The sequence below is a fragment of the Daucus carota genome, chromosome 1 (genome assembly GCF_001625215.2).
Source record: "Daucus carota subsp. sativus chromosome 1, DH1 v3.0, whole genome shotgun sequence".
NCBI classification, from domain to species: domain Eukaryota; kingdom Viridiplantae; phylum Streptophyta; class Magnoliopsida; order Apiales; family Apiaceae; genus Daucus; species Daucus carota.
The window spans coordinates 16,588,502-16,614,893 of NC_030381.2; the positions used below are offsets into that span (position 1 = coordinate 16,588,502).

Consider the following 26,392-nt stretch of genomic DNA (forward strand, 5'->3'; position numbering starts at 1 on the left):
TGCTTGGTAAATAATTATTGAATGATGGATATGTTAATCACCAGGTATGTCTTTGCATTTTTATTCAACGTTCACCAACCGTTTTTGTTATAATTGTTGATATGTGGATGATTTGAATATTATTGGTACTTTTGAAGATATTACTAATGCTATTAACCATTTGAAAAATGAGTTTTGAAATGAAAGATCTTCGAAAGACAAGATTTTATTTAGGTATACAGGTGGAACACTTATCTTCAGGCATATTTGTTTATCAATCAAACTACATTGAAAAGGTCCTTGATCGGTTCTAAGTGGACAAAGTTCATCCACTAACCACGTCAATGGTTTGTCAATCACTTGAGGTTGAAAAGGATCCCTTCCGTCCTAGAGAACAGGATGAATAAGCACTCGAATCTGAAGTTTCCTACCTTCGTGCAATTGGAGCCCTTATATTGCATTTGTTGTGAACCTGTTGGCGAGATTCAATTCTGGCCCAACTAAAAGATGCTGGATACATGTCAGATCTTCACTTTGGGCGATTACAAACAAAGTTACTGGAAATTCATGAAGCAAGCAAATGATGTATTTGGTTAAGACAACTCAAGAAAAGACTTATCTAAGGAGATCGAACAAAACACATATTGTCAGAATTCTTCTATACTCAGGAGTTTCAAGAAAATGGTGATATTGATGTACAACAAGTTCGTTCATCCAATAACCTGGTGGATAAACCTGCAAAGTCATTACCGACATCAACATTTGAGAAGTTACGAAGTTATATGGGTATACGAAGATTAAAAGGTCTACTAGATCAAGATGTCGAAATGTGAGTAATTTAATTCAGGGGGAGACTGTACTCTTTTTCCTTCGACAAGGTTTTTATCCCACTGGGTTTTTCCTTGCAAGGTTTTAACGAGGCAGTCAATCTCTATGATAACTCGCATTTGACAATCAAGGGGGAGTGTTATAAAATAATATATTAAGTGATTGTCAAAAGCTTAGTCAAGAAGACTCGCAAATCTTATCAAGTAAGTTTGGTGAAACTTACTAAGGAAGACTCGCAAAGCTTATCAAGGAAGTCCGGCGAAACTTACTAAAGAAGACTCGCATAGCTTATCGAGGAAGACTTACGATACTTACTCGAGAAGAATCGTAATACTTAACCTAGAAGTATTGCAAATCTTAGTTAGGAAGATTCATCAACCAACCTCTATAAATAGCTGGTTCAGTTGAAATGAATTCAATTCTGAAATATTCTGAAATACAACTACTTTCTCTCTCCATCTCCTATTCTCTTTATACTTTCCAGAATAGTTTCCTTTTCTTATTTTTGTATAGTTTAATAGTATATATTACAAGATTTACAACATATACATTGATTATTTATATGTACTAGCCTTTAACCCGTGCGAAGCACGGGCGGATATATAATTCGTAATTTATTATTTATAATTTAAATTTTAACATCATTTAATTAAATTCAGATTAAATGTACTAAAATCCTAATATGAAAATATAGTCAGTTGAATAATATAATTTAAGTACTAAAATATAGTTCGTAATTTATTATTTATAATTTAAATTTTAACATCATTTAATTAATTTTTTTTTTTTAACGTAGGAACCCGCAGCCGCTACCCTTCGGGTGCGCACTGGGTAAACCCACGAGCTCACGCAATAGCCTGCAAACTACGTGAACCAAGGTAAACCGCACCTAAACGCGACAGGCTCTGATCCAGGTAAACCGCACCTAAGCGCGAACCAAGGTAAACCGCACCTAAGCGCGACAGGCTCTGATCCAGGAGGCATAATCACAAATTCTGCTCCCTTCGGGAGTCGAACCTGTGACCAAGAGGATACATGTCCTCTCTTTAACCAGCTGAACCTGTTAGGTCCAAAGTATCGTAGAAGGGGGGGTTGAATACGATACTCACTACAATTTAAAATTCTTTCGAATCTTGCGGATAAACAAATTGCAGTTCTGTAATGGGTTTCGTGTTCCGGATATTTATTAGGTCGGTTTCTGAGGATATGAAAATATTAAACCAACACACAATATTTTCCAAGGTATATCTGTATATTGATAAATACCTCGAAGGGTGCTATAAATCCAAACCCGAAGGTTGGCTACAATGACCACTCCTCTAAATATTACAAGCCCTATCCACTATAAATATTTACGGTACAAAACTAGGCTAGGGTGTGTGTATATTTGAGAGAGTTTGTGCATAGCACTTGGCCATCCATCCCGAAGGATGTTGTAAATTGTGAGAACCACAATCACATATTTATAGGCTTTCATAAACTAACCATGGTTAACGAGTTCGTCCTGGACGACTTGAGTTCGTCCTGGACGGATTCGATTTATAAAAATAAATCTAACTCAGAAAATACCAAGGGGTGGCGCAACTTACATATACATATATATGAGTATATATATATATATAAATCAAAGTTGCGCCTCAAATACATTCCACCTTTACAGAAGTCAAACTTTGCGCCACTTCAGTCAACAGTTGCGCTTATACAGTGCTCCACAGTGTTGATCAACTTAGAATTTTCCACAGCTCTTCAAAGTTGCGCCTAGAGATAATGGTTGGAGGCGCAAACTTTGACTTAGTCAAAGTTTGCGCTCCAGGAGACTCTCCTCTGTGCCCAGTGGATTTTCTTACTTAGAAAAACAATTCAGGAGAATTGTTAGCGCCAAGTTTGACAAAGTCAAAGGTTGCGCCTTTGACTTTGGTCAAAGGTGGCGCCATTCCCTTCAGTCAAACTTTGCGCCAAACACTCATCCTTAGTGTGACAGTGGTGACTTAGAAATTTTCTAAGTGTTTAAAGGAAGGTTGAGGCGCAAACTTTGACTTAGTCAAAGTTTGCGCTTCATCAGTGATGATGCTTCCCCTGTAGTGATCACTTAGACAAATTTGCACCATTATATATATTTATATTATATTATATTCATAATATTATATAAATATATGTATAAATAAAGATATATATATAAATGTATATAAATAATATTTATATAAACATATAGTAATATATATATATACATATATTTAAATATATTCTCATATATTTAAATATATATAATATACATAAAATTATATGTAAATATAAATATAAATATATATATAGGTATATATATATAATTATCTATAGATATAAATATACACATATTTATGTACATAATATAATATATATATACACTTAAATATATAAATGTTTATGTAAAATATAAATACATATACTATATACATATATATTTATTTAAATATATATACATATAAATATACATATACATATGTTTAAAAAACATATATACATATATATTATATATATTATATTTAATTAAATATACATATATACATATATAATTATATTTGTACATATACAAATATATAAGTGCACACATATATAAAATGTCACTTCTGGATATGGCTTTCTGTGGAAGCTTTGACATATGGCATTTGAGCAGTAAGCATTGGCATAGCTGGCATTTGGCTTGACTTGGCTTTGGAACAAATGACTTGATATGACTGGATCAATTCTTCGATCGATAAATACTTTGCAAAGCTCCGTACGTGCTGACGCTTAGTGCACTGGTCTGGTTCACAAGCGACTAACACTGAAGTTAAACATTGTACCGTCTTTGTCAGCAAACATTGATCAGTCGGTTCCGGGTTAGTTTATGCTTCAGTTTGTTGATTATAAATAACCAACCAAGATACATAGAAATATCTTGCTTCAGGGGTTGCACTGAAATCTTTCGAGTACTTAAACAACATCTTCATTGCTTCCACAATCTTGAATACTTCAATCTTTATTCTTCACTGAGGCATGAACATATTAATGAACTTCTTCCAGTGAACTTATTCCTTCAAGACTGTAGATGGCTTCTTCAACCTTTGTCTTCGTATCTTCCGATTCCGGTGCAGGCGTAGTGTTATTTACTTGTCCTGTTCTATTGTTGAGTTATTATCCCTATGTAACAGATAGGGTTGTCTTTACATTTAGACTTACAATCTCCCCCTATTTGTTTGTTAATCATAACAAGCAAATCCTCTGGAGGATAACTCAACTAACACTAGAAAAAGTAAAGTCCTGGACTAGTAAATAATGCTACAAAGTTTCTGGATCATATAATACATTTCCAGATTTCATGAATAGAAATAACAGATGTGCATATCACCTTCATTTCTCTGGTTTTTGCTTACCTGCCAGATAATCCTCATAGTCTGTCTTGAAGAGAATTCAAAACATTCCATTATGCAAAGAACAATCAGCAGCTTCATTGAATTCTCCAGTGGTAATGAATAAGTTCCTGTCTACCACTTACTGAAGAATAGATGTATCACCATGAATCCTCACAAGTAAAGAACAAGTCTTTGCTTATGCTTCTCCCTCTGTCAGAGATAGTGGTGAACCAATACCACTGTTTCTTAGGAATCATACCACGTACCACCTGAATAAAGATACAACACAGTGGTGAGGTGTACATGAGTTGTTATTACTTCTCCTCCCATTACCTTGATCAGGTACCCCTTTGTGATAAGTAGCTATCTCCCCTTAGATGAAAGATCAATCCTCCCTCTTAGTTGAAAGAAGAATCTCCCCCTCAGTAGTACACAGCTAAAGAGTAGTTTAATCCCCCTTAGTCGTAGACAATAGAAGAAAGCTAACTTACTTTTTCTTCCCCCTTTCATATATTCTCCCCCTAAATATATTCTCCCCCTTAGTTGTGGAATCCTCCGAGGATATGTGGTATCAAATAGGTCAAGGAACGTGTACAATACTTCCTGTACCAAAAGATAATCTCCCCATAGAGAACTAAACAACGCTAAAGCTGGGGTCGAAGAAAGAGTTTAGAAGAAGGGTTTACTTTGATTGGGTTGGTCCCTATGCTGAAAGAATAGGTTCCAAACGGAAAAGTAATGAATAAGAACTGACATTCCAGTAACAACATCCACTTTGTCTTTAGGTATAAATTTGGTAATTAGTAGGTGTCTCACTAAAATGTTCTGCAGGTGTATCACTCAACACTCAATTTTCTCTCGGTTTTAGGGTAAGGGTGTCACTCACGAGTTCTGTAAGTGTATCCCTCCACACAAATACTGAGCTTCCAAAATGCTGAGTACCTGCAAGAAAATCACCTTAGCCACCCTTAAAGGGGGTCACCGGTGGTGCAATGGGAGTTCGTAATTCCCAGTCCCTGTAGACTCATCAGATAAATCTGAATCATGGTCCACAAGTTGCCAACCACTAAGTGGCTTATCCAATTGAGGATCCAGAGTTGTTTGCTCTGGGAGGTTAGACAAAGGCTTAATTATGGCAAAGGCCTAAGTCCTCCTCAATGTCTGTGAAGACACTTGATTCAAGAGAATCATCAACCATAAATTCACACCGTGAAATGGAACGAACCGTAGTTGCTTCCGTCAATTCTTTCAACAACTTGTGAGCTTTCAATACCAATTATTATTATATGTACCTCACAAGTGTTTCACTCTTCTCAAAATCCTATGTGTTTGCACTCACTCATGCTCACATATTTCTCATTCTGATGTCTCACTGGTTCTTCTCAGAATCTCACCAAGTGTTTAACTCTCAGTGTTTGGCTCACAGTGTTTCTCTCAGCACTCAAAGTATGGTCTTCTGTACCTGCATGAGAAAATCACCATAGCCCCTTCAAGAGAGGTCACTGGCGGTGCAATGGGGTTTCGCAAATCCCCGATCCTCAACTGACTCATCAATAAATTGACTCATAGTCAGAGAGTTGCCGATCTCCTATAAATAGGAAATCCATTCCGATTGGATCCAGATCTGTTCTTATCTGGGGAGGGAGACGAGAATCCTGAAGATTTGGCAATTGAGATCCTCGTTTCCTCCTTACACCTGTAAAGGCATCAACCATCTTATCTACCGTAAAATGGTAAATGAAGAAGTTGCTTCTGGAACAAAACCTTTAACCTTACTGTGCACTCTCTTGTATTGTGTCCATAAAAAATTTTTGTTTAGGCTCTTCATCAGAGTGATTACTGATGATGTGCTTGACTCAATACAAGATGCTCTGGCTGACGAGCGAATTTCAATGGACTCATCCTGTTGAGAAAATGATTCCAGAGACTGTTTTATTGCCTTTTCAGCTCTATATTCTTTTGGGAGAATACAGATGAGCAACAGTTACCTCAAGTTCAAAAACACCTTTTCTCCTTGAGAGGTAGAGCTGTGGGTACACTATCCCTCACATCCTTATTTGCTGCAACATGTACAGTTTCTCCCTCATTGACCTCTAGTCTAATAAGTTCCTTATTACTCCAGGGGGAAAGTTGGGATGTGTTCTGAATTTGGTTTTATAGTCTGGGATAAAGATTGTTGGTTTTCAACCTTATGACTATTTAGGAAAGCCAAAAGGCTGATTAAGTTCCAAAGAACAGAATGAGATATAAATGCACTTTAGAAAATCTATGATTTTAAATGAAAGCAATTGCATTTAATCTTTTGAGGAAAAATGAATCAGTTGTGATTGTAAAAATGATTTTCATAAAGAATGACAATCACAACCGATGAAAGAATCAAAGTTTTCCATTAAAAACTGGTTTGAGTACGAGAGTCTGAATCTATGCATAAAAGGTTTAAATGAACTTGTCTTTGAAAAAGACACAGACTCCTGTTTCTCACTACAATTTTAAAAAGAAAACAAGAAAATTTATGCGCTACAGTGTATAAAGCACTCGCCACACTAATTAGTGAAAAGGCCTCATACTAGCACATCGTCAAAACAGACGTTGCAAGTGACAAAGATCACCAAGTACACAAATACAAGATAATCAATGTCTCGTCCTATGACGCTACATGTATAGATGCAAAATATTCTAAGAAATATTTATGAAATAGAGTAGTGGATACCAATTGTTGAAATCAAATGATAAGAAAATTTCTTTAAAGAAACTCACCACTCCAGAACATAAATATGAGACGGAATAAAGATTTTGGTTGTCTCCCTTGTACTCAGAATATTAAACACCTAAAATATATTAGCACTAGTGGTTTTAAGAAATATGCAACAATATTTCACTAGTGCCAATACATCACAATCAATTCAAAAATAAAACATCAATAAAGCATCAAAAATAGATACCAATTAAATATTTCAAAAATGAATCAATCATGCTTCGATTATTCTATCAAAGTTAATCATGAAACAAATAAGCATATAATTGTCATGGATCACAATTTAACTAAGATAAAATAATAATTACTTACGGAATATCATATAATTATCATATCAGCATATAACAACAAAAATCATGATAATCATACAAAGATATTCGTAAGCCCGAGGGAAAGTTGAAGAAAAGTTTACAAGTCTTATATAGATAATCATTAAACACAAGTGAACTCACACAACTCCTCGCAGAAAAATATTAACAATTAATATTAGTGATCTATATATAAGCATGCAAAATATCACTAACACTAAAAGTATCACAACTATATGCAGTTAGACATGAAATAAAATATCAATTAATAAATCATCAAATATCCAACACAAATAGTTATGCTTCAAGTATATACACTAATATAAATGGATTCAGCCTAGAGAGAATCTAAGTAACTCCACAAATACTAGTATATCATGACTAAATTCTAACTAGATTCAAACTAGATACCAATTACTGATACAAGTCATAAGTCTAGAAACAAATAAGTCATGCAACCGATTATATATCAATATAAGTGAATTCAACCTAGAGAATCATCCTAAGTATGTTCACATATACAGATATATCACAACTAGATTATGATAAATTTCTCTACTAGATACCAATTGTTGAAGAGGTATAGATCAAGAAAAAAATAACATAATTAAGTCATGCTTCATGTCATCCCTAATTTTTAAATCATGAACAAATAAGTCACTTAATTGTCATGCAACACAATTTAAATAATTTGAAATAACAAACATTCATGCTAAAACATATAATTACCATATAAGCATATAACATATTATCATGGCAATCATATATAATGCACAAAGCACGAGGTAATAGATTTTAAATAAATTCACAAGTCCTATGTATAGACAATTTAATACTCATGAATTCATTCAAGAAATACGATAGACATGCTCATGAAAGAAGTAATACCTTATAGAAAATATAACATGTGATCATTTTGCAGTTAAGTAAAGTGATAAGTTGAATACCTCTTAGACTTGACATTTCAGTTGATGTACCTCTCTTGTACTGATCAAGTCCAGTGGTTGTTGGCATAAGTCTTGGCAGATCTAGAATCTTCCAAATTGCGCATATTCAAAAGATCCTTGACTTCCTTTTATTGCCATCATTCTTTAGGCTAACTAGTAGACCATAAAGAATTGCAACTTTCCAACAAACTCATCATACCACTAATCTGCATTCACTTAGCAATTATCTTGCACAAGTGACGTTAGTCCACATATAATATAATCATGGTATCACAGCACAGATAGTTGTATTGTGTGTGCCTTGTATCATGAGAGGTAATGATTTGAATACCAAATATGACTCTAGCAAATAGATATTTTAAAATAATATGCTAGTCAGAAGTCATACCATGTCCGTGACGATCATCAGGTGTTGGATAGCAACTCATAGAGAGCTGGTGAAGAAAGAGAATACAAATTCTATTGGATCTGCAACTGCAAAGTCCTTCAAATGTTGTATGAATCTTCATCCTCTAGATCACTGTAATATCCTGAACCCGAGTCTTGTCAATGGTGCTTTAGTTCAATCATGAAGGTTGTTGAGTCCCCTAAGATGTAGAGTCCCGAACTTGAAGATTCTATTTCCATCATCTTCATAACCTTCTCTTTTGTAGTAACTCTTAGCAACCAAATTGGCTTGTCCCTCGTAACAGAGCCAAAAACATCCAGTTGGAATCTAAATACCCGATAAGTACAATGTAATGAATTGTCATTAGGTCCGGGTATCAGAATCCGCATAATCTGCTTTCAAACTGACTGAGATCATCTTGCTGTGCAATCACTCAATCTGGATCTCTTTAAGAGCTTCTGAATCTTCCTCTAGTTTCACTTCAGATTGAAACCCAAAGAAATAACATCCTTTTACAATAGCTCTCCTAGTCTTCACTTCACCATTCGGAACATTTAAGAACTAGAACCCGGGAATGATATTGACTCCAAACCCTTTGTCTAAGCAGATACGTTCTTGATATGTCATGTTCATCTTCAATGTGGTGTTGAGTTTGACTAGTGAATCCACCAAATGCTCCCCCTAAGCTGTTGCTGGGATTTCTTTAATAATCCTTATCCTTGCAAAGAGATTCTGCTTGGATCTAAATCATTATTAAACCAATAATATCACCTTTAACAGCTTGGAGCAAAGTGTCGTTCAATCTCTTGTCCAGACTTACAATCACCTTCTGTTGATTAATCACAATCACCCTGTAGACTGCAGACTCCATAGGGTAGCCGAGGAAAATATTCTTTGATCTTCAAATGCAAGACTTGTAAAGAGGCATTTTCCTCCAAACACATACCAAGAGTTAGTGTTTGCTTCTGATTGGCCACTGGCAAAAATGGTGTCTTTCTGGATTTATCAATGATCAGGGTTCATCTTGATCAACCTTCATTTGTGACGTCTCGTCCTTCGAACACATACGAACAACACGAAAGAATCTAGAGGAGTCAATGATCATCGCAAAAAGATATCTAGCTTTGTTTGCAGACATGACATTAGCTGATCCGTAGAAATCCATACGTATCATCTGAAGAGGCTCAGTAATGTTAGTCATATCTTTGCTTCTGTGCGATGCTCCTTCGACTTCCCTATTGACATACCTCATGAGCTTCATCCATATTGAATTCCAGATGAGGTAGTCCTCTCACCAATTCTCTTCTTACGAATAGAAAGAGCTCCTTGTTTTGACATACAAGTGCGAGAGCTTCAAGTGCCATAGCTAATACTCATCTGATGAGGCTTCACTATCAAAACAGCTCACTCCATCTTCAGTTGAAGTTCCATATTAGCTACGAGCAAAATTCACATCCTTCCTGATTTGAGATAAAACACTATTCCATGAACTGACATACTGTCATTTGTTAGAGAACAGTCTGATACTAGGAATTTGTGTGCTTTGACTCTTCCAAGAAAGATATGCTTCCATGATGACATTCCAGGAAAACAGGCATGTCCCGCAAGAGAATCTTTGTTGTCATCTTTCAAAGATTATTGACGGAACTGCTCATACGATCACATTTGCTAACAGGGTACTTTTGGTGAATCATATGATTTCAGCTACTCAGCAAACAGAGTGCACCAAAAATCACATGGAACATATGTAACCTGCAATCACAAATGGAAAGAGTTCTATGGTCCCCAATCATAACTGGGTCCTGATGGATTAGAGATTTTTCTTTAACAATGGTAACAACAGAAGCAACCTTAACATGCTAATTCTTATCTAGACATTGCCCTAATGTGATTCTCAAACATGCTTTTCTAAATTCAATGCAAGTACAAAGAAATGCATTCATGACATGAAAATAAGCAGACATGATGTTGAATACACATGGCAAACAATCAAAGATAAGACAAGAGCAAGACAGGCAGTTATGCAATTCAGAAGATTCAGTACTCTCTACTTAAACCAATTAACACAAGTGCAACAGGTATAAAGTAGAATTACATATATTCAATAATCTTCTAAGAGCATAAGGATCTGATTCCAATCTGTTGTTATATGGCATTATACTATCTCTATTACCTAAGTCAGTTTTAGATCTAACATGAATACCTGAAAGTTCTACTGACACAAGGTAGACATTCCATCATAGAACAAAATAAAATCCTTAACAAAAAATTCAGATTAGATAAGCAAATCTAATTGTACAAAGTTATACATGCTAGGATCATAACCCCTAAAACTAAGAGTTGTGTTCCAAAGGAAAGCTTCTAATCTCACCATTGCAAATAATCAAATCCTAAATATTCATACACATGTTAAGAATCTGCTAAAGACACATGCACAAGATTATCATCAATCCTAGTTACCAGAATAGTGATCTAGCATACTAGTCCAATCATTATCTATTGTGATGTTATCATGCTTGTGCTTGTGTGTTAAACAATTCTACTCAGAGATTTATAACATGCTTTGAATATAAAGAAATATGTATTGCATAGTTAGAAAGAATTCGTACCTGAGATGTGCGAGTTGAGTCATCTTCAGAGAATGCTAGGATAGCCAGATAACCATAATCATCCTTCTCATCAGCAACTGATCCAGCTCACACCTTTCCTAAAATAGCATAAGAACTTGTTGTGATGTTTCTTTCAAAACATCCACTTGAATTTCAGACAAGCCTTATCATCCTTGTTTGTCGAGGCTTCAATATATATAGCAACCCTTCTTTGCTAAAGATACCAATCAATATTGTGTGTACTGACCAACTCAGTTTTCAAACAACCTGTCGAACTGAACCCTGAAGAGTCTCCACTTGAAACCAATGGATTCCGTCTGAATCTGACATGACTAAACTTCTCAGACAGTGTTATGCTAATCCTTGAAGTTCTTTCCTCACATTCTTCAAAAGTGTTAACTTTCGTCGACTTGAGCTTCCTCAAATTCAGCAGTTACAAACTCTTCTGTTCAATTCTAAGGTTCTGACATAAATGCACGAAACTGATTTGGTGCGGTAGTAACTCGATAATTATATCCTTAAACCTCCACAGTTTTCTGTCTTTGATTCAGTTGATTCTGGATGGATTTAGCATTTCTACAATTCACTGTGTAATTGTATATCCCCGAATCACTGAGTTAGATTGAAATCCCTTGAAGATTCGTCCGTAAAAACTTCTCTTTTCCTACTACCAGTGGTGCCATTCAAAGTTGACATTTCGAGCCCTGGAAAGATGCTTCATTGTAGATGTAGCAAATTTCCATCCTGATCTGGTGATCTGATAATCAAGTCGGAGTAATTACTCAGATCAAGGCCTGAAGTGCCTTCTTCAAAATCCACTCTTAGTAGTACCAAATTAGTCTTCAATAGAATCTTCTTCGAATCACAATCAGCTTTGTCGAACATAGAAAACTGCTTCTAATAATCCTTTGAGAAATCAATTGGATTGGGTCATCAATGTAATTCCATTACCGGTTCTGAGAATCTGATATTTGAAAGCCCGGTGTTTGTCTTGTAATCTGTCAGCCTGATCTGTCTCAACTAAATGTCAATCTGATTTGTCTTGGAGTAGAATAATTAAAAAGGTTACGGGACACTTGATTATTTAAACTAAGTTTAAATTATAAAGAAAATAAATTTTAAAATTAAGTTTTAAAAGATGAAAGAAAATAAAGTATAAAATAAACTTAGTTAAATCTATAAAGTAAATTTAATTATATTTAAAAAATAAATTCAAATAAATTCATAATAAACTGAATAAGTTTAGAATAAATTTATTTCAAATTCATTTAGTAAATATATTAAAATTTATTAGATAAATTTAATTTTTGAAAATATTCAAGTGTCTCGTCTCCAATTAAATCATAGCTTCCAGAACAAATGAAATTGAACCCTTGAACTTGAACTTATATCCATAATCAGTTAAATCCTCTTAAATTTATATTTTATATTTTAACTTAAATTTAAATCATAAACTATACAAATTTAAATAATAAATTTATAAAAATTTATGATAAACTTGATAAAGTCTAAGAGTAAACTTTACAAGTCTAAAATAAATTTAAGCAAATTTATTAAATGAATTTAGCAAAGTTTATAAAGTAAATTTAATTAAGTTTATAAGATAAATTTAATTAATTCATAATAAACTCAATTAATAAGTTTAAAATAAATTAAGTTAAATTTATAAAATAAACTTATTAAAATTTAAAGTATAAATTTATAAGTCCCGGTCCAAAGTTCAGTATCCGACAGATAATCCTTGCTTAGGCCTACGGACAAATTCAGCAACACAAACCGGAAGAACATTTCCCCTAATCAAATATCGAAAGCTAGGTTCTTGATTTTCCGTACGATAAGGATCCTGATTTGTATATCAATCAACCTGGCTCTGATACCAATTGTTAGGTCCAAAGTATCGTAGAAGGGGGGGTTGAATACGATACTCACTACAATTTAAAATTCTTTCGAATCTTGCGGATAAACAAATTGCAGTTCTGTAATGGGTTTCGTGTTCCGGATATTTATTAGGTCGGTTTCTGAGGATATGAAAATATTAAACCAACACACAATATTTTCCAAGGTATATCTGTATATTGATAAATACCTCGAAGGGTGCTATAAATCCAAACCCGAAGGTTGGCTACAATGACCACTCCTCTAAATATTACAAGCCCTATCCACTATAAATATTTACGGTACAAAACTAGGCTAGGGTGTGTGTATATTTGAGAGAGTTTGTGCATAGCACTTGGCCATCCATCCCGAAGGATGTTGTAAATTGTGAGAACCACAATCACATATTTATAGGCTTTCATAAACTAACCATGGTTAACGAGTTCGTCCTGGACGACTTGAGTTCGTCCTGGACGGATTCGATTTATAAAAATAAATCTAACTCAGAAAATACCAAGGGGTGGCGCAACTTACATATACATATATATGAGTATATATATATATATAAATCAAAGTTGCGCCTCAAATACATTCCACCTTTACAGAAGTCAAACTTTGCGCCACTTCAGTCAACAGTTGCGCTTATACAGTGCTCCACAGTGTTGATCAACTTAGAATTTTCCACAGCTCTTCAAAGTTGCGCCTAGAGATAATGGTTGGAGGCGCAAACTTTGACTTAGTCAAAGTTTGCGCTCCAGGAGACTCTCCTCTGTGCCCAGTGGATTTTCTTACTTAGAAAAACAATTCAGGAGAATTGTTAGCGCCAAGTTTGACAAAGTCAAAGGTTGCGCCTTTGACTTTGGTCAAAGGTGGCGCCATTCCCTTCAGTCAAACTTTGCGCCAAACACTCATCCTTAGTGTGACAGTGGTGACTTAGAAATTTTCTAAGTGTTTAAAGGAAGGTTGAGGCGCAAACTTTGACTTAGTCAAAGTTTGCGCTTCATCAGTGATGATGCTTCCCCTGTAGTGATCACTTAGACAAATTTGCACCATTATATATATTTATATTATATTATATTCATAATATTATATAAATATATGTATAAATAAAGATATATATATAAATGTATATAAATAATATTTATATAAACATATAGTAATATATATATATACATATATTTAAATATATTCTCATATATTTAAATATATATAATATACATAAAATTATATGTAAATATAAATATAAATATATATATAGGTATATATATATAATTATCTATAGATATAAATATACACATATTTATGTACATAATATAATATATATATACACTTAAATATATAAATGTTTATGTAAAATATAAATACATATACTATATACATATATATTTATTTAAATATATATACATATAAATATACATATACATATGTTTAAAAAACATATATACATATATATTATATATATTATATTTAATTAAATATACATATATACATATATAATTATATTTGTACATATACAAATATATAAGTGCACACATATATAAAATGTCACTTCTGGATATGGCTTTCTGTGGAAGCTTTGACATATGGCATTTGAGCAGTAAGCATTGGCATAGCTGGCATTTGGCTTGACTTGGCTTTGGAACAAATGACTTGATATGACTGGATCAATTCTTCGATCGATAAATACTTTGCAAAGCTCCGTACGTGCTGACGCTTAGTGCACTGGTCTGGTTCACAAGCGACTAACACTGAAGTTAAACATTGTACCGTCTTTGTCAGCAAACATTGATCAGTCGGTTCCGGGTTAGTTTATGCTTCAGTTTGTTGATTATAAATAACCAACCAAGATACATAGAAATATCTTGCTTCAGGGGTTGCACTGAAATCTTTCGAGTACTTAAACAACATCTTCATTGCTTCCACAATCTTGAATACTTCAATCTTTATTCTTCACTGAGGCATGAACATATTAATGAACTTCTTCCAGTGAACTTATTCCTTCAAGACTGTAGATGGCTTCTTCAACCTTTGTCTTCGTATCTTCCGATTCCGGTGCAGGCGTAGTGTTATTTACTTGTCCTGTTCTATTGTTGAGTTATTATCCCTATGTAACAGATAGGGTTGTCTTTACATTTAGACTTACAGAACCAACCCTTGAGTATTAATGAATTGAGTTTTAATTAAATTATATTATTCAACTGACTATATTTTCATATTAGGATTTTAGTACATTTAATCTGAATTTAGTACACGTAAATTTAAAAATAAAAAAAATCAGAAAATTCAAGTCTTTTCCAAACATAACCGATTGTGTAATACCTTTGAAAGATTCAGTACTCTAATCAATTGAATTTCAACGTAATTTTGTAATCTTGGTTTTTTTGATAACAATAACTTTTAAGATTAGACTTAGAAATGATTATGTAATGGTTCGTGTTTATCTTGAAATTGAACACGTTAAAATTAAAAAGAGTTATATGAAGGTTGTTGTTAAAAAAAATATTCAAAATTGTATATTTATAATTTTATTTATAACATTATTATAATTTTTTAAATGAAATATTATATGATAATGTATTGTTATGAGTGTTTTTAGTATTTGAAACTGTTTAACAATGTAATACTAATAGACTCCACATTTGTAGACTTGTAGTACCAAAAGGAGAGTACCGAACCAAAAAACTAAAACCTTGGACTACAAATTATACCCATGTTGGCTTATTATAGTACAGTATAGATTTCGAGATTTTTATTAAATATATTTTTATAATGACTTTTAAAATTTTATTTTTTGAATATAAATTTAAATATCAAATTTTGTTTTAAAGTAATAAAAATATATATATTATATTTTTAAAAAATTTAATATATATAAAAAAGGATGTATATCCTGGTTTTCTGTGCCTGAGAAGAATGTTTAAATGTCGATGCATATACGGGGTGAGCATTCAGTCAGTTCGAACCAAAACCGGACCAAACCAAATGGATCGAAAACTGAAATTTTATTTTTTTCCTAATAACCGGTCCGAATTTTATTATGGACCGAATCGGACCGAACCGAAATAGTTCGGTCTTGATCGAAAAAATCAAAATTATTTTATAATATTAAAATTTAATATTTTGAATAATGTTAAAATTCATAAATTATATAAAAAAATAATATTAATTAATCATTACCACTTTACCTAATTAAATTTATAAATTAGATATCAAAATAATAATATATAATAGATATATATAATATAAATAAATTTGTATTATATTTTATTTGGACTATTTGGTCCAAACCGAAATATTTTTTTTTAAAAATAGGATCGAACCGAATTTTATTTCGATCTATTTGGTCCAGACCGAATAGACCAAATTTTCAAATAAATTGGACCGGACCGACCGACCGAATAAACTGGGTTCGCTTTTTCGACTCCAGTTCGTTTTTTGCTCACCCCTATTAATTAATACATAAATGGATGGATTGTCACGAGTCAGCTATTTTATAGGGGTGCTAAATGTCATTTAGGTCACTCAACTCGATACTAACTTTAAATTGGGTCATCGAACTCAAAAAGCTATCAGTCAACTCACTATTCTCTTAAGAAATTTCAAACAGGTCACTTGCCGTTAGTAACGTTAAATAATGGATGGAAAGCTGAGTGAGCAATCTAGCGTGGCATAGACCTCATCCAAGAATTACACCCGACCCGACCCAATTGATATAACCTAATTAATCTCCTTCTCCCCTTTTATGCCTTTTCATCTTCTCCACTGCACTCCGCCACCACTACCCACGGTGGTAATTTCGTCTCCCTTTACCATCGAGCTCATACACAACTACATACCCACAAACTCCTCTCCATCTCTCATTAAACCTTTCGCCCTTGCCACCTGTTCTTCCATTTCGGCCGCCGCCATCGCCCCACACTGCAACCCCCACACATCCATCACACCATCATCCACCTTTCTGCCTCCTATTTTCTCTTCCTCTCCCCCTCGTACCAAATCTCCCTTCAATGCAAACTTTTCCGAGATTCTGCAACACCTAATCGAGTTCGAACCATCTTTGAAGTTAGGTTTATAATTAGAAATTTATTTATTTCTAGTGTTGAAAGTTAGGTTTTCACTATCAGGGTTATAAGGGTTATAAGGGGGTGGGTTGTGAGTCGGGTTTACAACTGGGTAGTTAATTATTGATGTGGCAGGTGATATGTCACCTGATGGGGCAACAATAGACGGAGTTCCGTTTATTGTCAACGCCACTTAACGGTTGTAAAACTTTTATGGTGTATGATGACTAGATTGAATATCATTTTTTGATTTGTGATCTCATTGATACTTTTTTGAGTTGGATGACCCAACTGAAAGTTAGTATCGAGTTGAGTGATGTAAATGCCATTTAACCCTTTTACAGGGTCACTGTTCAGTGTTAGCCATGAAAGATAAAAGCACAAGAATAAAAATTTCTATGGGAAGATTATGAAATTCTAAAAATATAAAAGTTAAATTTAGTTGCATGGTTGAAAGATACATTCACAATCATTTTCTGAAGATATTAAAATTGTAAAAGAATAATAAAAATTGTTAGTTTTAATAAATACCCATTATAATTAGCATGATTAGTCAACTGCATGTTTTAAGGAACTACTCCCCAACCCAGCTTATTTATATATAATTTTTTCCGTTATTTGAAACGTATTTTATGAAATATAGTTTTATAATTTATTTTTTAAAAAAATTAATTCTGAATAAAAAAATTAAATATTATATTTTATTCTAAAAAAGTAAAATAAAATATAAAACTATATTTTATAAGTGTTTTAAAATGCGTGAAGAACCTTGTCTACATAATTTATCGAGATCGAGGGAATAACTAACAAAAAATGAATAATTATCTTTATATTAAATATAAAAAGTGTATGACTAATAAAATTAACACCAATTTAAATATAATAGATAATAGATAAATTTGGACTACAAATCGTATAAAAAGTGTAAAGCCTAATGTAACATAACATGTAATAATCATAATTCAACACAATAATCAAGACATAAAATCATGAATAAGTAGGACAAGACAGAATGAATATCAAGTAATATATGATCAGACGGTCAAGAATTCTAAAACCCTCACGAGTCATTGGAACAAGTTCATTAAAATGTTCGAGTCTCGGTCAATAAAGTTCTAGAGATTCGGTGTTTAAAGTAATGTACAAATTCAATATCAATGCTAATGGATTTCAATATCATGTCAATAATTATTCGTAATCAACATCCTAAACATGTTTAACCCGTAATGAGTTGATCAAGTAATTTATGAAAGACGGCACAAAGTTCAGAATCAAAGTTAGTCGTTTGTGAACCAGACTAGCACACTAAACATCAACTTATATTTATACGAAGATGTTCATCGTATTGATCATAAGAAGAAAAACTGATCAAGTCGGAGGATAAATGTCTAAGTGATCTTCAAAGAATGACAGCTGCTATAACAAAATTATATCATCAGAACTCGTGTTCAAAGACTCTGTATTTATACATATGTATAAATACTCATTTATTGGTGGGATCAAGTGCTTTTGCTAGGTAAAATTAACTAAGTGAAGCACAAGTGTTTATGTATATATAAAAGAAGCGCCAGAGGCATTAAAAATTCTATATTGGCACCATGTGAAGTAACTTCGTTATTTAAAGTCAAATGACCCGGCGTTCTATACAGTGTTTCGACAGAATCTAAGGCAACACATTGCGCCACACACATACACCATATTGTATGTGGCGCCAAGTGATGGCAAATACTGAAATTGACTAAATATGAAGATATTGACCCGGCATTCCATACAGTGTTTTGACAGAATCTAAGGCAACACATTGCGCCACACACATACACACCATTGTATGTGACGCCAAGTGATGGCAAATACTGAAATGACTAAATATGGATATATAGATCCGACCACCTAAACACTAGAGCCGGATTAACATGATTCCCAACTACCTAAATACCAGAGTCGAAATAACATAGGTCCTAGCAAGCAATACTTCGGTACATTAAAATGTGCCAGATTGTTGTGTAAAAACATATGTGGATATTAAAATTTATCAACAGTTTGGATTCAAATCTTAAAACATAAACTATGAGAAAAGAGATTTCAGAACAACTGCTAGATGAAAATATAGATATTTCACAGAGACGGTGAATGTTACAAAGTATCATAGGCCAGGGCTGATTTTGATGTGGCCATAGCATTATTCTGTGCAATACATATAACCTTGGACCACAAGTTTCAAGACAAAAACTTCCCCATCAAGCCTCCTAAGGAGAAGCTTGGTTTTGCTGACCACTTACTAGCTTCAGGTGGCTTTTCACTTGCTGGGTCCAACTTCACGTTTAGCATCATCCTGTGTCCGATTTCTTTTCTCAGTTCCTCGATAGTCTTCATATTCACCGGATTCCCCGAAGAATCTCTTATGTAGAAGACATTCATTGCTTGCTCTCCAACTGTTGTTACACCTGCTCTGGCAACAATGAGTCCATTTTCTCGAAGAATTCTTGTCACTTCCGATAGTAACCCTACCCTGTCCTTTGCACACAGCTCTAGCCTTAATCCCTATATATCATCCAGAGCCAATTCAATATATGCATCTTATTTAGTGTTATAAAAATACTAAACCTTCGCATAATATGTGAAAATAAAAACAACCATTTCGATATTCATGTATTAGACAGCAAAAGTTGAGATATTGTAGCAAATGAAACTTCATCCCAGCGTTCTATGAATCACTATGCCGACCTATGCGACAGAAGAAACCTTTGGCAATTTTTCTTCTAGTATCTTGATTCTAAACTTAAGTGAACTCTCAGTATGAAGCAAAGTTCCTTTACACCTAATATATTAACAAATTCACTCTGTGGTGTGAATCTATTATAATAAGAAAGACAGTTCAACAACATGAAACAATATACTCACTTTAATTTTATATATTGACACCAATTTCAGTTTCTCCTTGCTTGTAATCTAAGGCATGTTTTAGGTTTGTACAGGCAATAAAAGCAAGTTCTTATATGTGATAACAGGAAAATATCAAAGTTCAGCATTAAGACAATCTTGCAAGAAAGATATACAAGAACTGTCACCAACGAAAAGTCCTGAAAGCAAACAAGAATTGTGATTGTAGACTGTCTATGACCTAGAAGTTTTTTTCAATTAAATACAACTTCCTCTACTTGCACATTATAATCAAGAGATGTGGATCAGGAATGATGCAACCTTCGTTAATTTCTTCTGTGCAATTTCACTTCCACTATTGACTACTCATAGATAAAAATATAAAGGAGTGCATCAAAATTGATGCAAACACCAGTCTGCAGATATTTGGGACTTTGAAGTTAAAAAGAGTAGGCTAACAAGATGCTAGACATCAGCTGATGTACATTTTACTTGTGGCTTAGAGTAAGAAAGAAGTGAGAACACAATTTAAGATATGCAGAGCAATTCATGATTATGCTTTTCTATTTCTATTAAGCAACATATACCACTTTAGTTAAGACTACTTACCTCACTCACTCTTCGCCGTATTGCAGCCTCAAGACACTTTATGACCCTTTCTTTTTCTCCATCAGTATTCAGAGTGCAACCATCCACATGACGAATATAGTACTCCTACAATTGTACAATGACTTTGTTAGATATAAAGAAGAAAAACAAGCTCAAAGTTTCTTGTAAGAATTTATTTAGAAACTAATCAATAATAATTAATGAGCATGTGATAGCAGCCTCAAAAGTTACACAGGGTTAGAATAAGCATGTGTCTTGGCATGAAACATATATATTTATCAAAGTGCACCAATGACCAGGTATTTCACACCGACGACATAAGTATAAACAAATATAACATGTTGAATTTAACCTTTAATTTACCTGTGATGCGTAAGGACTGTCGGAGGAGATACTGGCATGAAAAACCACATACTTCATGTATGTTAGGGTGCACACGATGTCAAACATCAGTTTTGACCGATCTTTGCACCTGACACTAACCACTGCATACCCTTTCTCCTCACAATGTTCAATAGTTATATTCGGTTTAAAAGCATGATGGTGATCATTCCCAGATGTAAAACCAACACCTTCATAGTCCCTATCAGCAAACAGCATTTGGTGGAGCCGCCGATCAATATGGGTGGAACCTTCAGAAAAATCAGTATGAGACACTTTTTCCTCTTCCTCGCACCCGCCAAGAATGTTCCTCAGCTGCTCTTTCATTTTAGATAACTGAGTGGGGTCATCCACAGCACGGCAAGTTGTATTATTATTGACATAAACAACAGATGCTACTCGTTTATTATGTGTCCAAACTTCAGCGGCAACAACATTGATGTGAAGGTTGCTGAGAATGGCAGAGACCTCTGACAATAGCCCTGGGCGGTCTCTGCCTATTAGCTCTACCACAGTGTGGTCACCCATAGAATGAACCTCTACTCTTTGTCCGGACCAAGTTTTTGATACATTTGCTTTGCGGCATTTAGGTTCTAGAGCCTAGTAAAAAAAGAGAGAAGAACATACGAAGAGATTTAACTATTATGTTACATGTAGGCCTTGGTTAACAAGGTCGGATTTAAATGTAACCGCGTGATATTTTTGGGCTAATTCAGGGTACCCTCCTCCAAATTGACTAAATCCGTTAAACCCCTAACGGTGCTTAAATAGGTTCATATGTTGGTCAGTCTGTTAAGTTGAGGGGATTAATAGGTACCTTAAATTCGAGTCCATGACAAGGAACTGAGGAAGAGGAACTAAACATCCCTAAACAAGTTACACAATTGAATGGATTATAAAAAAGGACAGCATAAATAGCTGATGCTACACTTGTTTGCAGTATACAGAAAGACTTTTTAATAACAAATCTAAGCGATTTTTTCTTTTGTTAAGTACAAGTTAGGAGTCGGCTAATTGGCTGCTTCGTCACCCTTCTCAATTGCACTCTATCCTGGAAGTTTATCAGAGCACTGAAAGTGCAGACATTTTAAAGCATCAATGAAAAATGAGATACAGAAAACAGTTGGAAGTGGAAAAGAAGGTACATGCATTAGTCACAAATAAAGCGTCTTATAGCTGTAGTTTATATGCATCAAATTACTTAATTTTAAGCATCTTATAGTCTGATACTAGAAAACATACCTGTTCTAAGTCATTAATAGTTTTACTGTCTGTGATTTTGTTCCCTTGCTGATCAGTGACATGAAATACTGTACAAAGTCAAATATGAAAGTGGTTACTCGTAAGCGCGTGAAATAATGACGAAATGTGTGTATTGCATCATATCAAAAGGATGGCTTTGGTGTATATAACAGAGCACATTCTGTTGTATCAACAATCTCACAGACTCCAAATAAACATGAATTAGCTATGTCCATAAAAGCTAATATAGTATTAGACGACTCATACCATCCATAAACCATCCACCATCAGAAGAGATGTATGCTTTGGATATGCTGAGGTCAAGGTCTGACAAAATTTGCACAACTTCCAAAAGTATCCCAGGTTTGTTTACACTGTCAACCTAATAAGCACATAACCCTTATCTAGTCAATTCAGTAAAATACATAAAATGCTATTGATCACAACAAATTAATAACATGATTCAAAACAAATGCACGTCGTGAACATATCAATATTTATAACCCAAAAAAAAAATGTATGAGAATAACTTTTTTGTATTCCTTGCTTTTATTAAGACGCTTACCACATGGCACTGTGAATAGCAAGGTAACATATTACAGACTAATTGGATCCAAAAATTAGTCGGGATATTACATTTGGGGAAGCAACACATTAATTGAAACAATAAGTCAAGAAACAAGCAGCTACCTGGACCAAGGTATAGTTCTTGCAACTACTGTTGTCCACGGACACCCTACAAAAAGATTTGTAGAGATAAGGGATTAGGAGAAATGATTTTACCCCACTAAAAATAATGTACTCATCTTAAAAACACTGCCGGATGGTACCAGTTATAAAGACAGTATGTGTTATATTGTGGCGTATAAGTTCTTTAACTAGTTTGCAAATTCTGATTCCAAAGATTGTGCATAAAGACTGTTGACATGATGGACGCACTGACTAACTAAAATACTACAGCCAGAAATGCAGTGCTTGGGAAAATAATGTGAGAGGGATTACCTTGGAGGGTTTATTCTAGAGCTCAGATTCTCATAGTCAGGATCAAAGTAAGGCAAACCTGAAGCCATCCCTCACCTGTTTTCTTGTGAATGCAGAAGATGTCTCTTCTCCTGCCTGCATTACAACAAAATGGTAGAGTTTAGAAGCTCCAAATGATAATGCTTGCAAAATCAAGTAGTGACAGATTATTCTTTGTACTTATACAAGTAAACTTTTTCTGATAAGTGCAGACTGTTATGGTGAAACAGGTGGACAGAAAAGATCATCATGCACACAAAAGGAAGTGCGTATACCCACAATCTATAACACACGATTTCCACCCAAACTGTTGATCAAGATATAATCATTTATTCATGTCAGAAGATACTGAATAATGTCGACACAGACTTTTTATTAGAGATGATAAACCAACTTATCATAATAAAGTATCGATGTGAACAGATAGAACATTTCGATGTGAACAGATAGAACACACTCAAAGCAGTAAGAGCATGAATACCCTGAATTTTTATAAATGTATGTGCTTGGATGTTCAATAATATGCAGGATTTAAGAACTTGCACATTTCAGTTTCCCAGTATCTGAAAGCAACTTACACATTAATTAAAATCAATAATTGAAACCTTACGAGTTTAAGATATGTACCAAATGAAACTGGAAAACTGCTATTGTAGCTAGCTTTTGAACTTTTGTTCAAAACTAAAGTAAACACCTGACCTAAAGGTGGTTTTGCCATTATCAGATTGTAGTAACATATTTCAGCTATCATTCAGAGACTTATGTCACCAGTAGCGACAACACTTTTTTTCACAGAATAACTTCACCCATCTTATCAATTCTTAATTCTTGTCCAACAAAGAATCAATTTCTTGTGCCCATTTTTATGCTCTTGGCGCTTCAAAGCCATTAATTATAAGGCCTAGTAGAAAACCTCGCTTTAAAACCATAACTTTAAGTGTAGCCTAAAGCAATAGAAGACTCAAAAATTAGAAAATTCAAACTTCATCAACTTTCCACAAACAAAGGATGTATCTTTGAGTAGGGATACCCTGTCAGTAAGTGTTGTATGTATGTGTGTTACCAAGGCTCCTCGTGAGATAGTAATCTATACAGAAACATGAGAAGTAAATCGTCAATACGACAGTGCATCATGATTTTGATTCCTCTGCATTCTTTATCTACCCACCATACATATCAGAAACTATGCAATCTTGCATAATTCTCAAGCTATGTTACAACCTTTTAACACATTATATTCTTAACTATTCGCGGAAATATGTATGTGTGGGTGTCAAGAGTGGAGGACCTTGCTAGCTTATGGGAATCGAAAATTCATCCTGAATCTTTATAGCAGACATAGAGAATAATGCCATGAGGGTCTGTCAATCAGAAAGCTAACAGTCCTGACAGCTGTGGGATAGGAACATGGGATTCATTTTGTCATGGTAGTACTACTAGTACAGCATATAATGTTACACACACATAAACAACACGTAATATACACGTGGGGATAAGAGCATATGACTCAGGTTATGAGCAATAGAGTAACAGAGCATAATACACACATTCAACCTTTTATTAGTAACTTGGTTATTCCAAGTACTTGTACTTTGGAAAGCCATAAAAGTTAAACCAGAACAGTAAAATGCTCGACTTGAAATAGTAAATCATTTTGTCTCTTAAGAGGCTTCAATTACATTATCACAATGTTTCGTGATATAATTACGGGTCGTTTGACTTATCTTATAAGTAACTTATAAGTTAAAAAAAAACGTAAAATTGAGTGCAATAGAAATATGAAACATAAGAAGAAATTAAAGATGTAAATTATCCCAAATACTAATTACAAAGTGAATAGTGGTGAATTGTGACCGAAGTTGCTATGTATTCTAAATTCACCTGGCAGATAACAAGCAGGAGTATATACTTAAAATGACAATTATGAGGAGGTAAAAATATTAAACACAAATTCACGCAATCCATAAGCAGACAGGCGCGCAGATAACCACATGCATAAATGATACGAGAGAGAGAGAGAGAGAGAGATGACCTGAGCTGAGGGGGGAGGAGGCGTTTTAATTGACAGAGGACATATGTGAAGGGGATAGAGATGGCAGAAGATAAGAATGGAAACTATTCACATGTAATTGAAAGATGTATGAGCAGAGAGAGAGAGAGAGAGAGAGAGAGGATTTGTTTGTTTTTGAGTGGGCAACTACATGATACAACAGTGAGCAAAGCAAGTGCAGTGCGATGAGGTTTTATGCACAACACAACACAAGACAAGAGAGGTAGGCTCTTTCAGTGCGCTTTATATACTCCCAACTATTCTTCTCTTCATCGTTTTCACTAAATTCATTAACAACAAGAATATACATAAATTTGACATGTAAAGAATTACATATTTTTATATGTTATTTTTCAATTCCTTTAAATAAAACTTTTATATATTATATTTCTTAAGAACTTTAAAATAAACCTCTAAATTATAACCAAAACACGATCGAGATTTATTTTTGTTACATCGGATTCCAAACTAAATCAATTTATACATCGAATATATTTATGTGGGGTATTCAACTGAGATTTTAATGAATTTTATATGGTTTGTGGATTTTAATGAATTGTATCAGATTTTAATTTTATACAGATTCTTGACAAATGTCAGAGAGTGATAATAAAAGAGCATTTAGGATTTAAATAAAATACTTAAAATCTCATGGATTTATAAACTCTTATGGATTTATGATTAAACACTCTCACAGAACCCACCAAAAAATCAATGAGCATTTGAATACCATCATATATTCCCTTTGTCCCAAAATAAGTGTCGCTTGACTTTTTGCACGTAAGTTGAGATGAAAAAAAAAATGATTCCATATGTTGTTTCAAATTTTTTTTTGTAAATATATATATATATATATATATATATTAAATATTATTCGAAAAAGTGTTCTGAAAAATATTGTGTAATAGTATAATTTAGTTTCACCTTAAATTATGTGTAAAAAGTCAAAGCGACACTTATTTTGGGACGGAGGGAGTAAATTATTAATGAATTTCAAATTCCAATCGAATACCATCATATTTTAAAACATTATTTGATATCCTGAATATAACCAGATTTTATATCAGAATTCAATATCTCAAAATTCTG

The 26,392-nt window shown here is 33.7% G+C and overlaps 1 protein-coding gene across 2 annotated transcripts; it reads right to left on the reverse strand.

Annotated features, from left to right (window-relative positions):
• Positions 1–19,201: 19,201 nt before the first annotated feature.
• LOC108205081 (ACT domain-containing protein ACR3) lies at positions 19,202–25,526 on the reverse strand. Of its 2 annotated transcripts, XM_017374863.2 has the most exons (9): positions 25,286–25,526; positions 24,284–24,340; positions 23,236–23,349; positions 22,924–22,969; positions 22,501–22,615; positions 22,234–22,301; positions 20,974–21,591; positions 20,611–20,715; positions 19,202–19,662 (listed from the first exon to the last, which is right to left on the reverse strand). In XM_017374863.2, exons 3-9 carry the CDS (start codon positions 23,301–23,303, stop codon positions 19,339–19,341), a joined length of 1,344 nt encoding a protein of 447 aa, XP_017230352.1. In that variant the 5' UTR covers positions 23,304–23,349; positions 24,284–24,340; positions 25,286–25,526; the 3' UTR covers positions 19,202–19,338. The 2 variants fall into 2 exon arrangements, with proteins under 2 accessions (XP_017230352.1, XP_017230351.1); XM_017374862.2 differs by lacking the exon at positions 24,284–24,340 and having other exon boundaries at positions 25,286–25,525.
• Between the last annotated feature and the right edge of the window lie 866 nt (positions 25,527–26,392).

What these genes read in the sequence shown, in the direction of transcription:
- LOC108205081 (XM_017374863.2), bottom strand. Translation starts at nt 23,303, where the DNA reads ATGGCTTCAGGTTTGCCTTACTTTGATCCTGACTATGAGAATCTGAGC. An exon ending in TCTAGAATAAACCCTCCAAG is followed by an intron (nt 22,970 to 23,235) that starts GTAATCCCTCTC and finishes ATCTTTTTGTAG; the next exon opens with GGTGTCCGTGGACAACAGTA. An exon ending in AGAACTATACCTTGGTCCAG is followed by an intron (nt 22,616 to 22,923) that starts GTAGCTGCTTGT and finishes TGTGCTTATTAG; the next exon opens with GTTGACAGTGTAAACAAACC.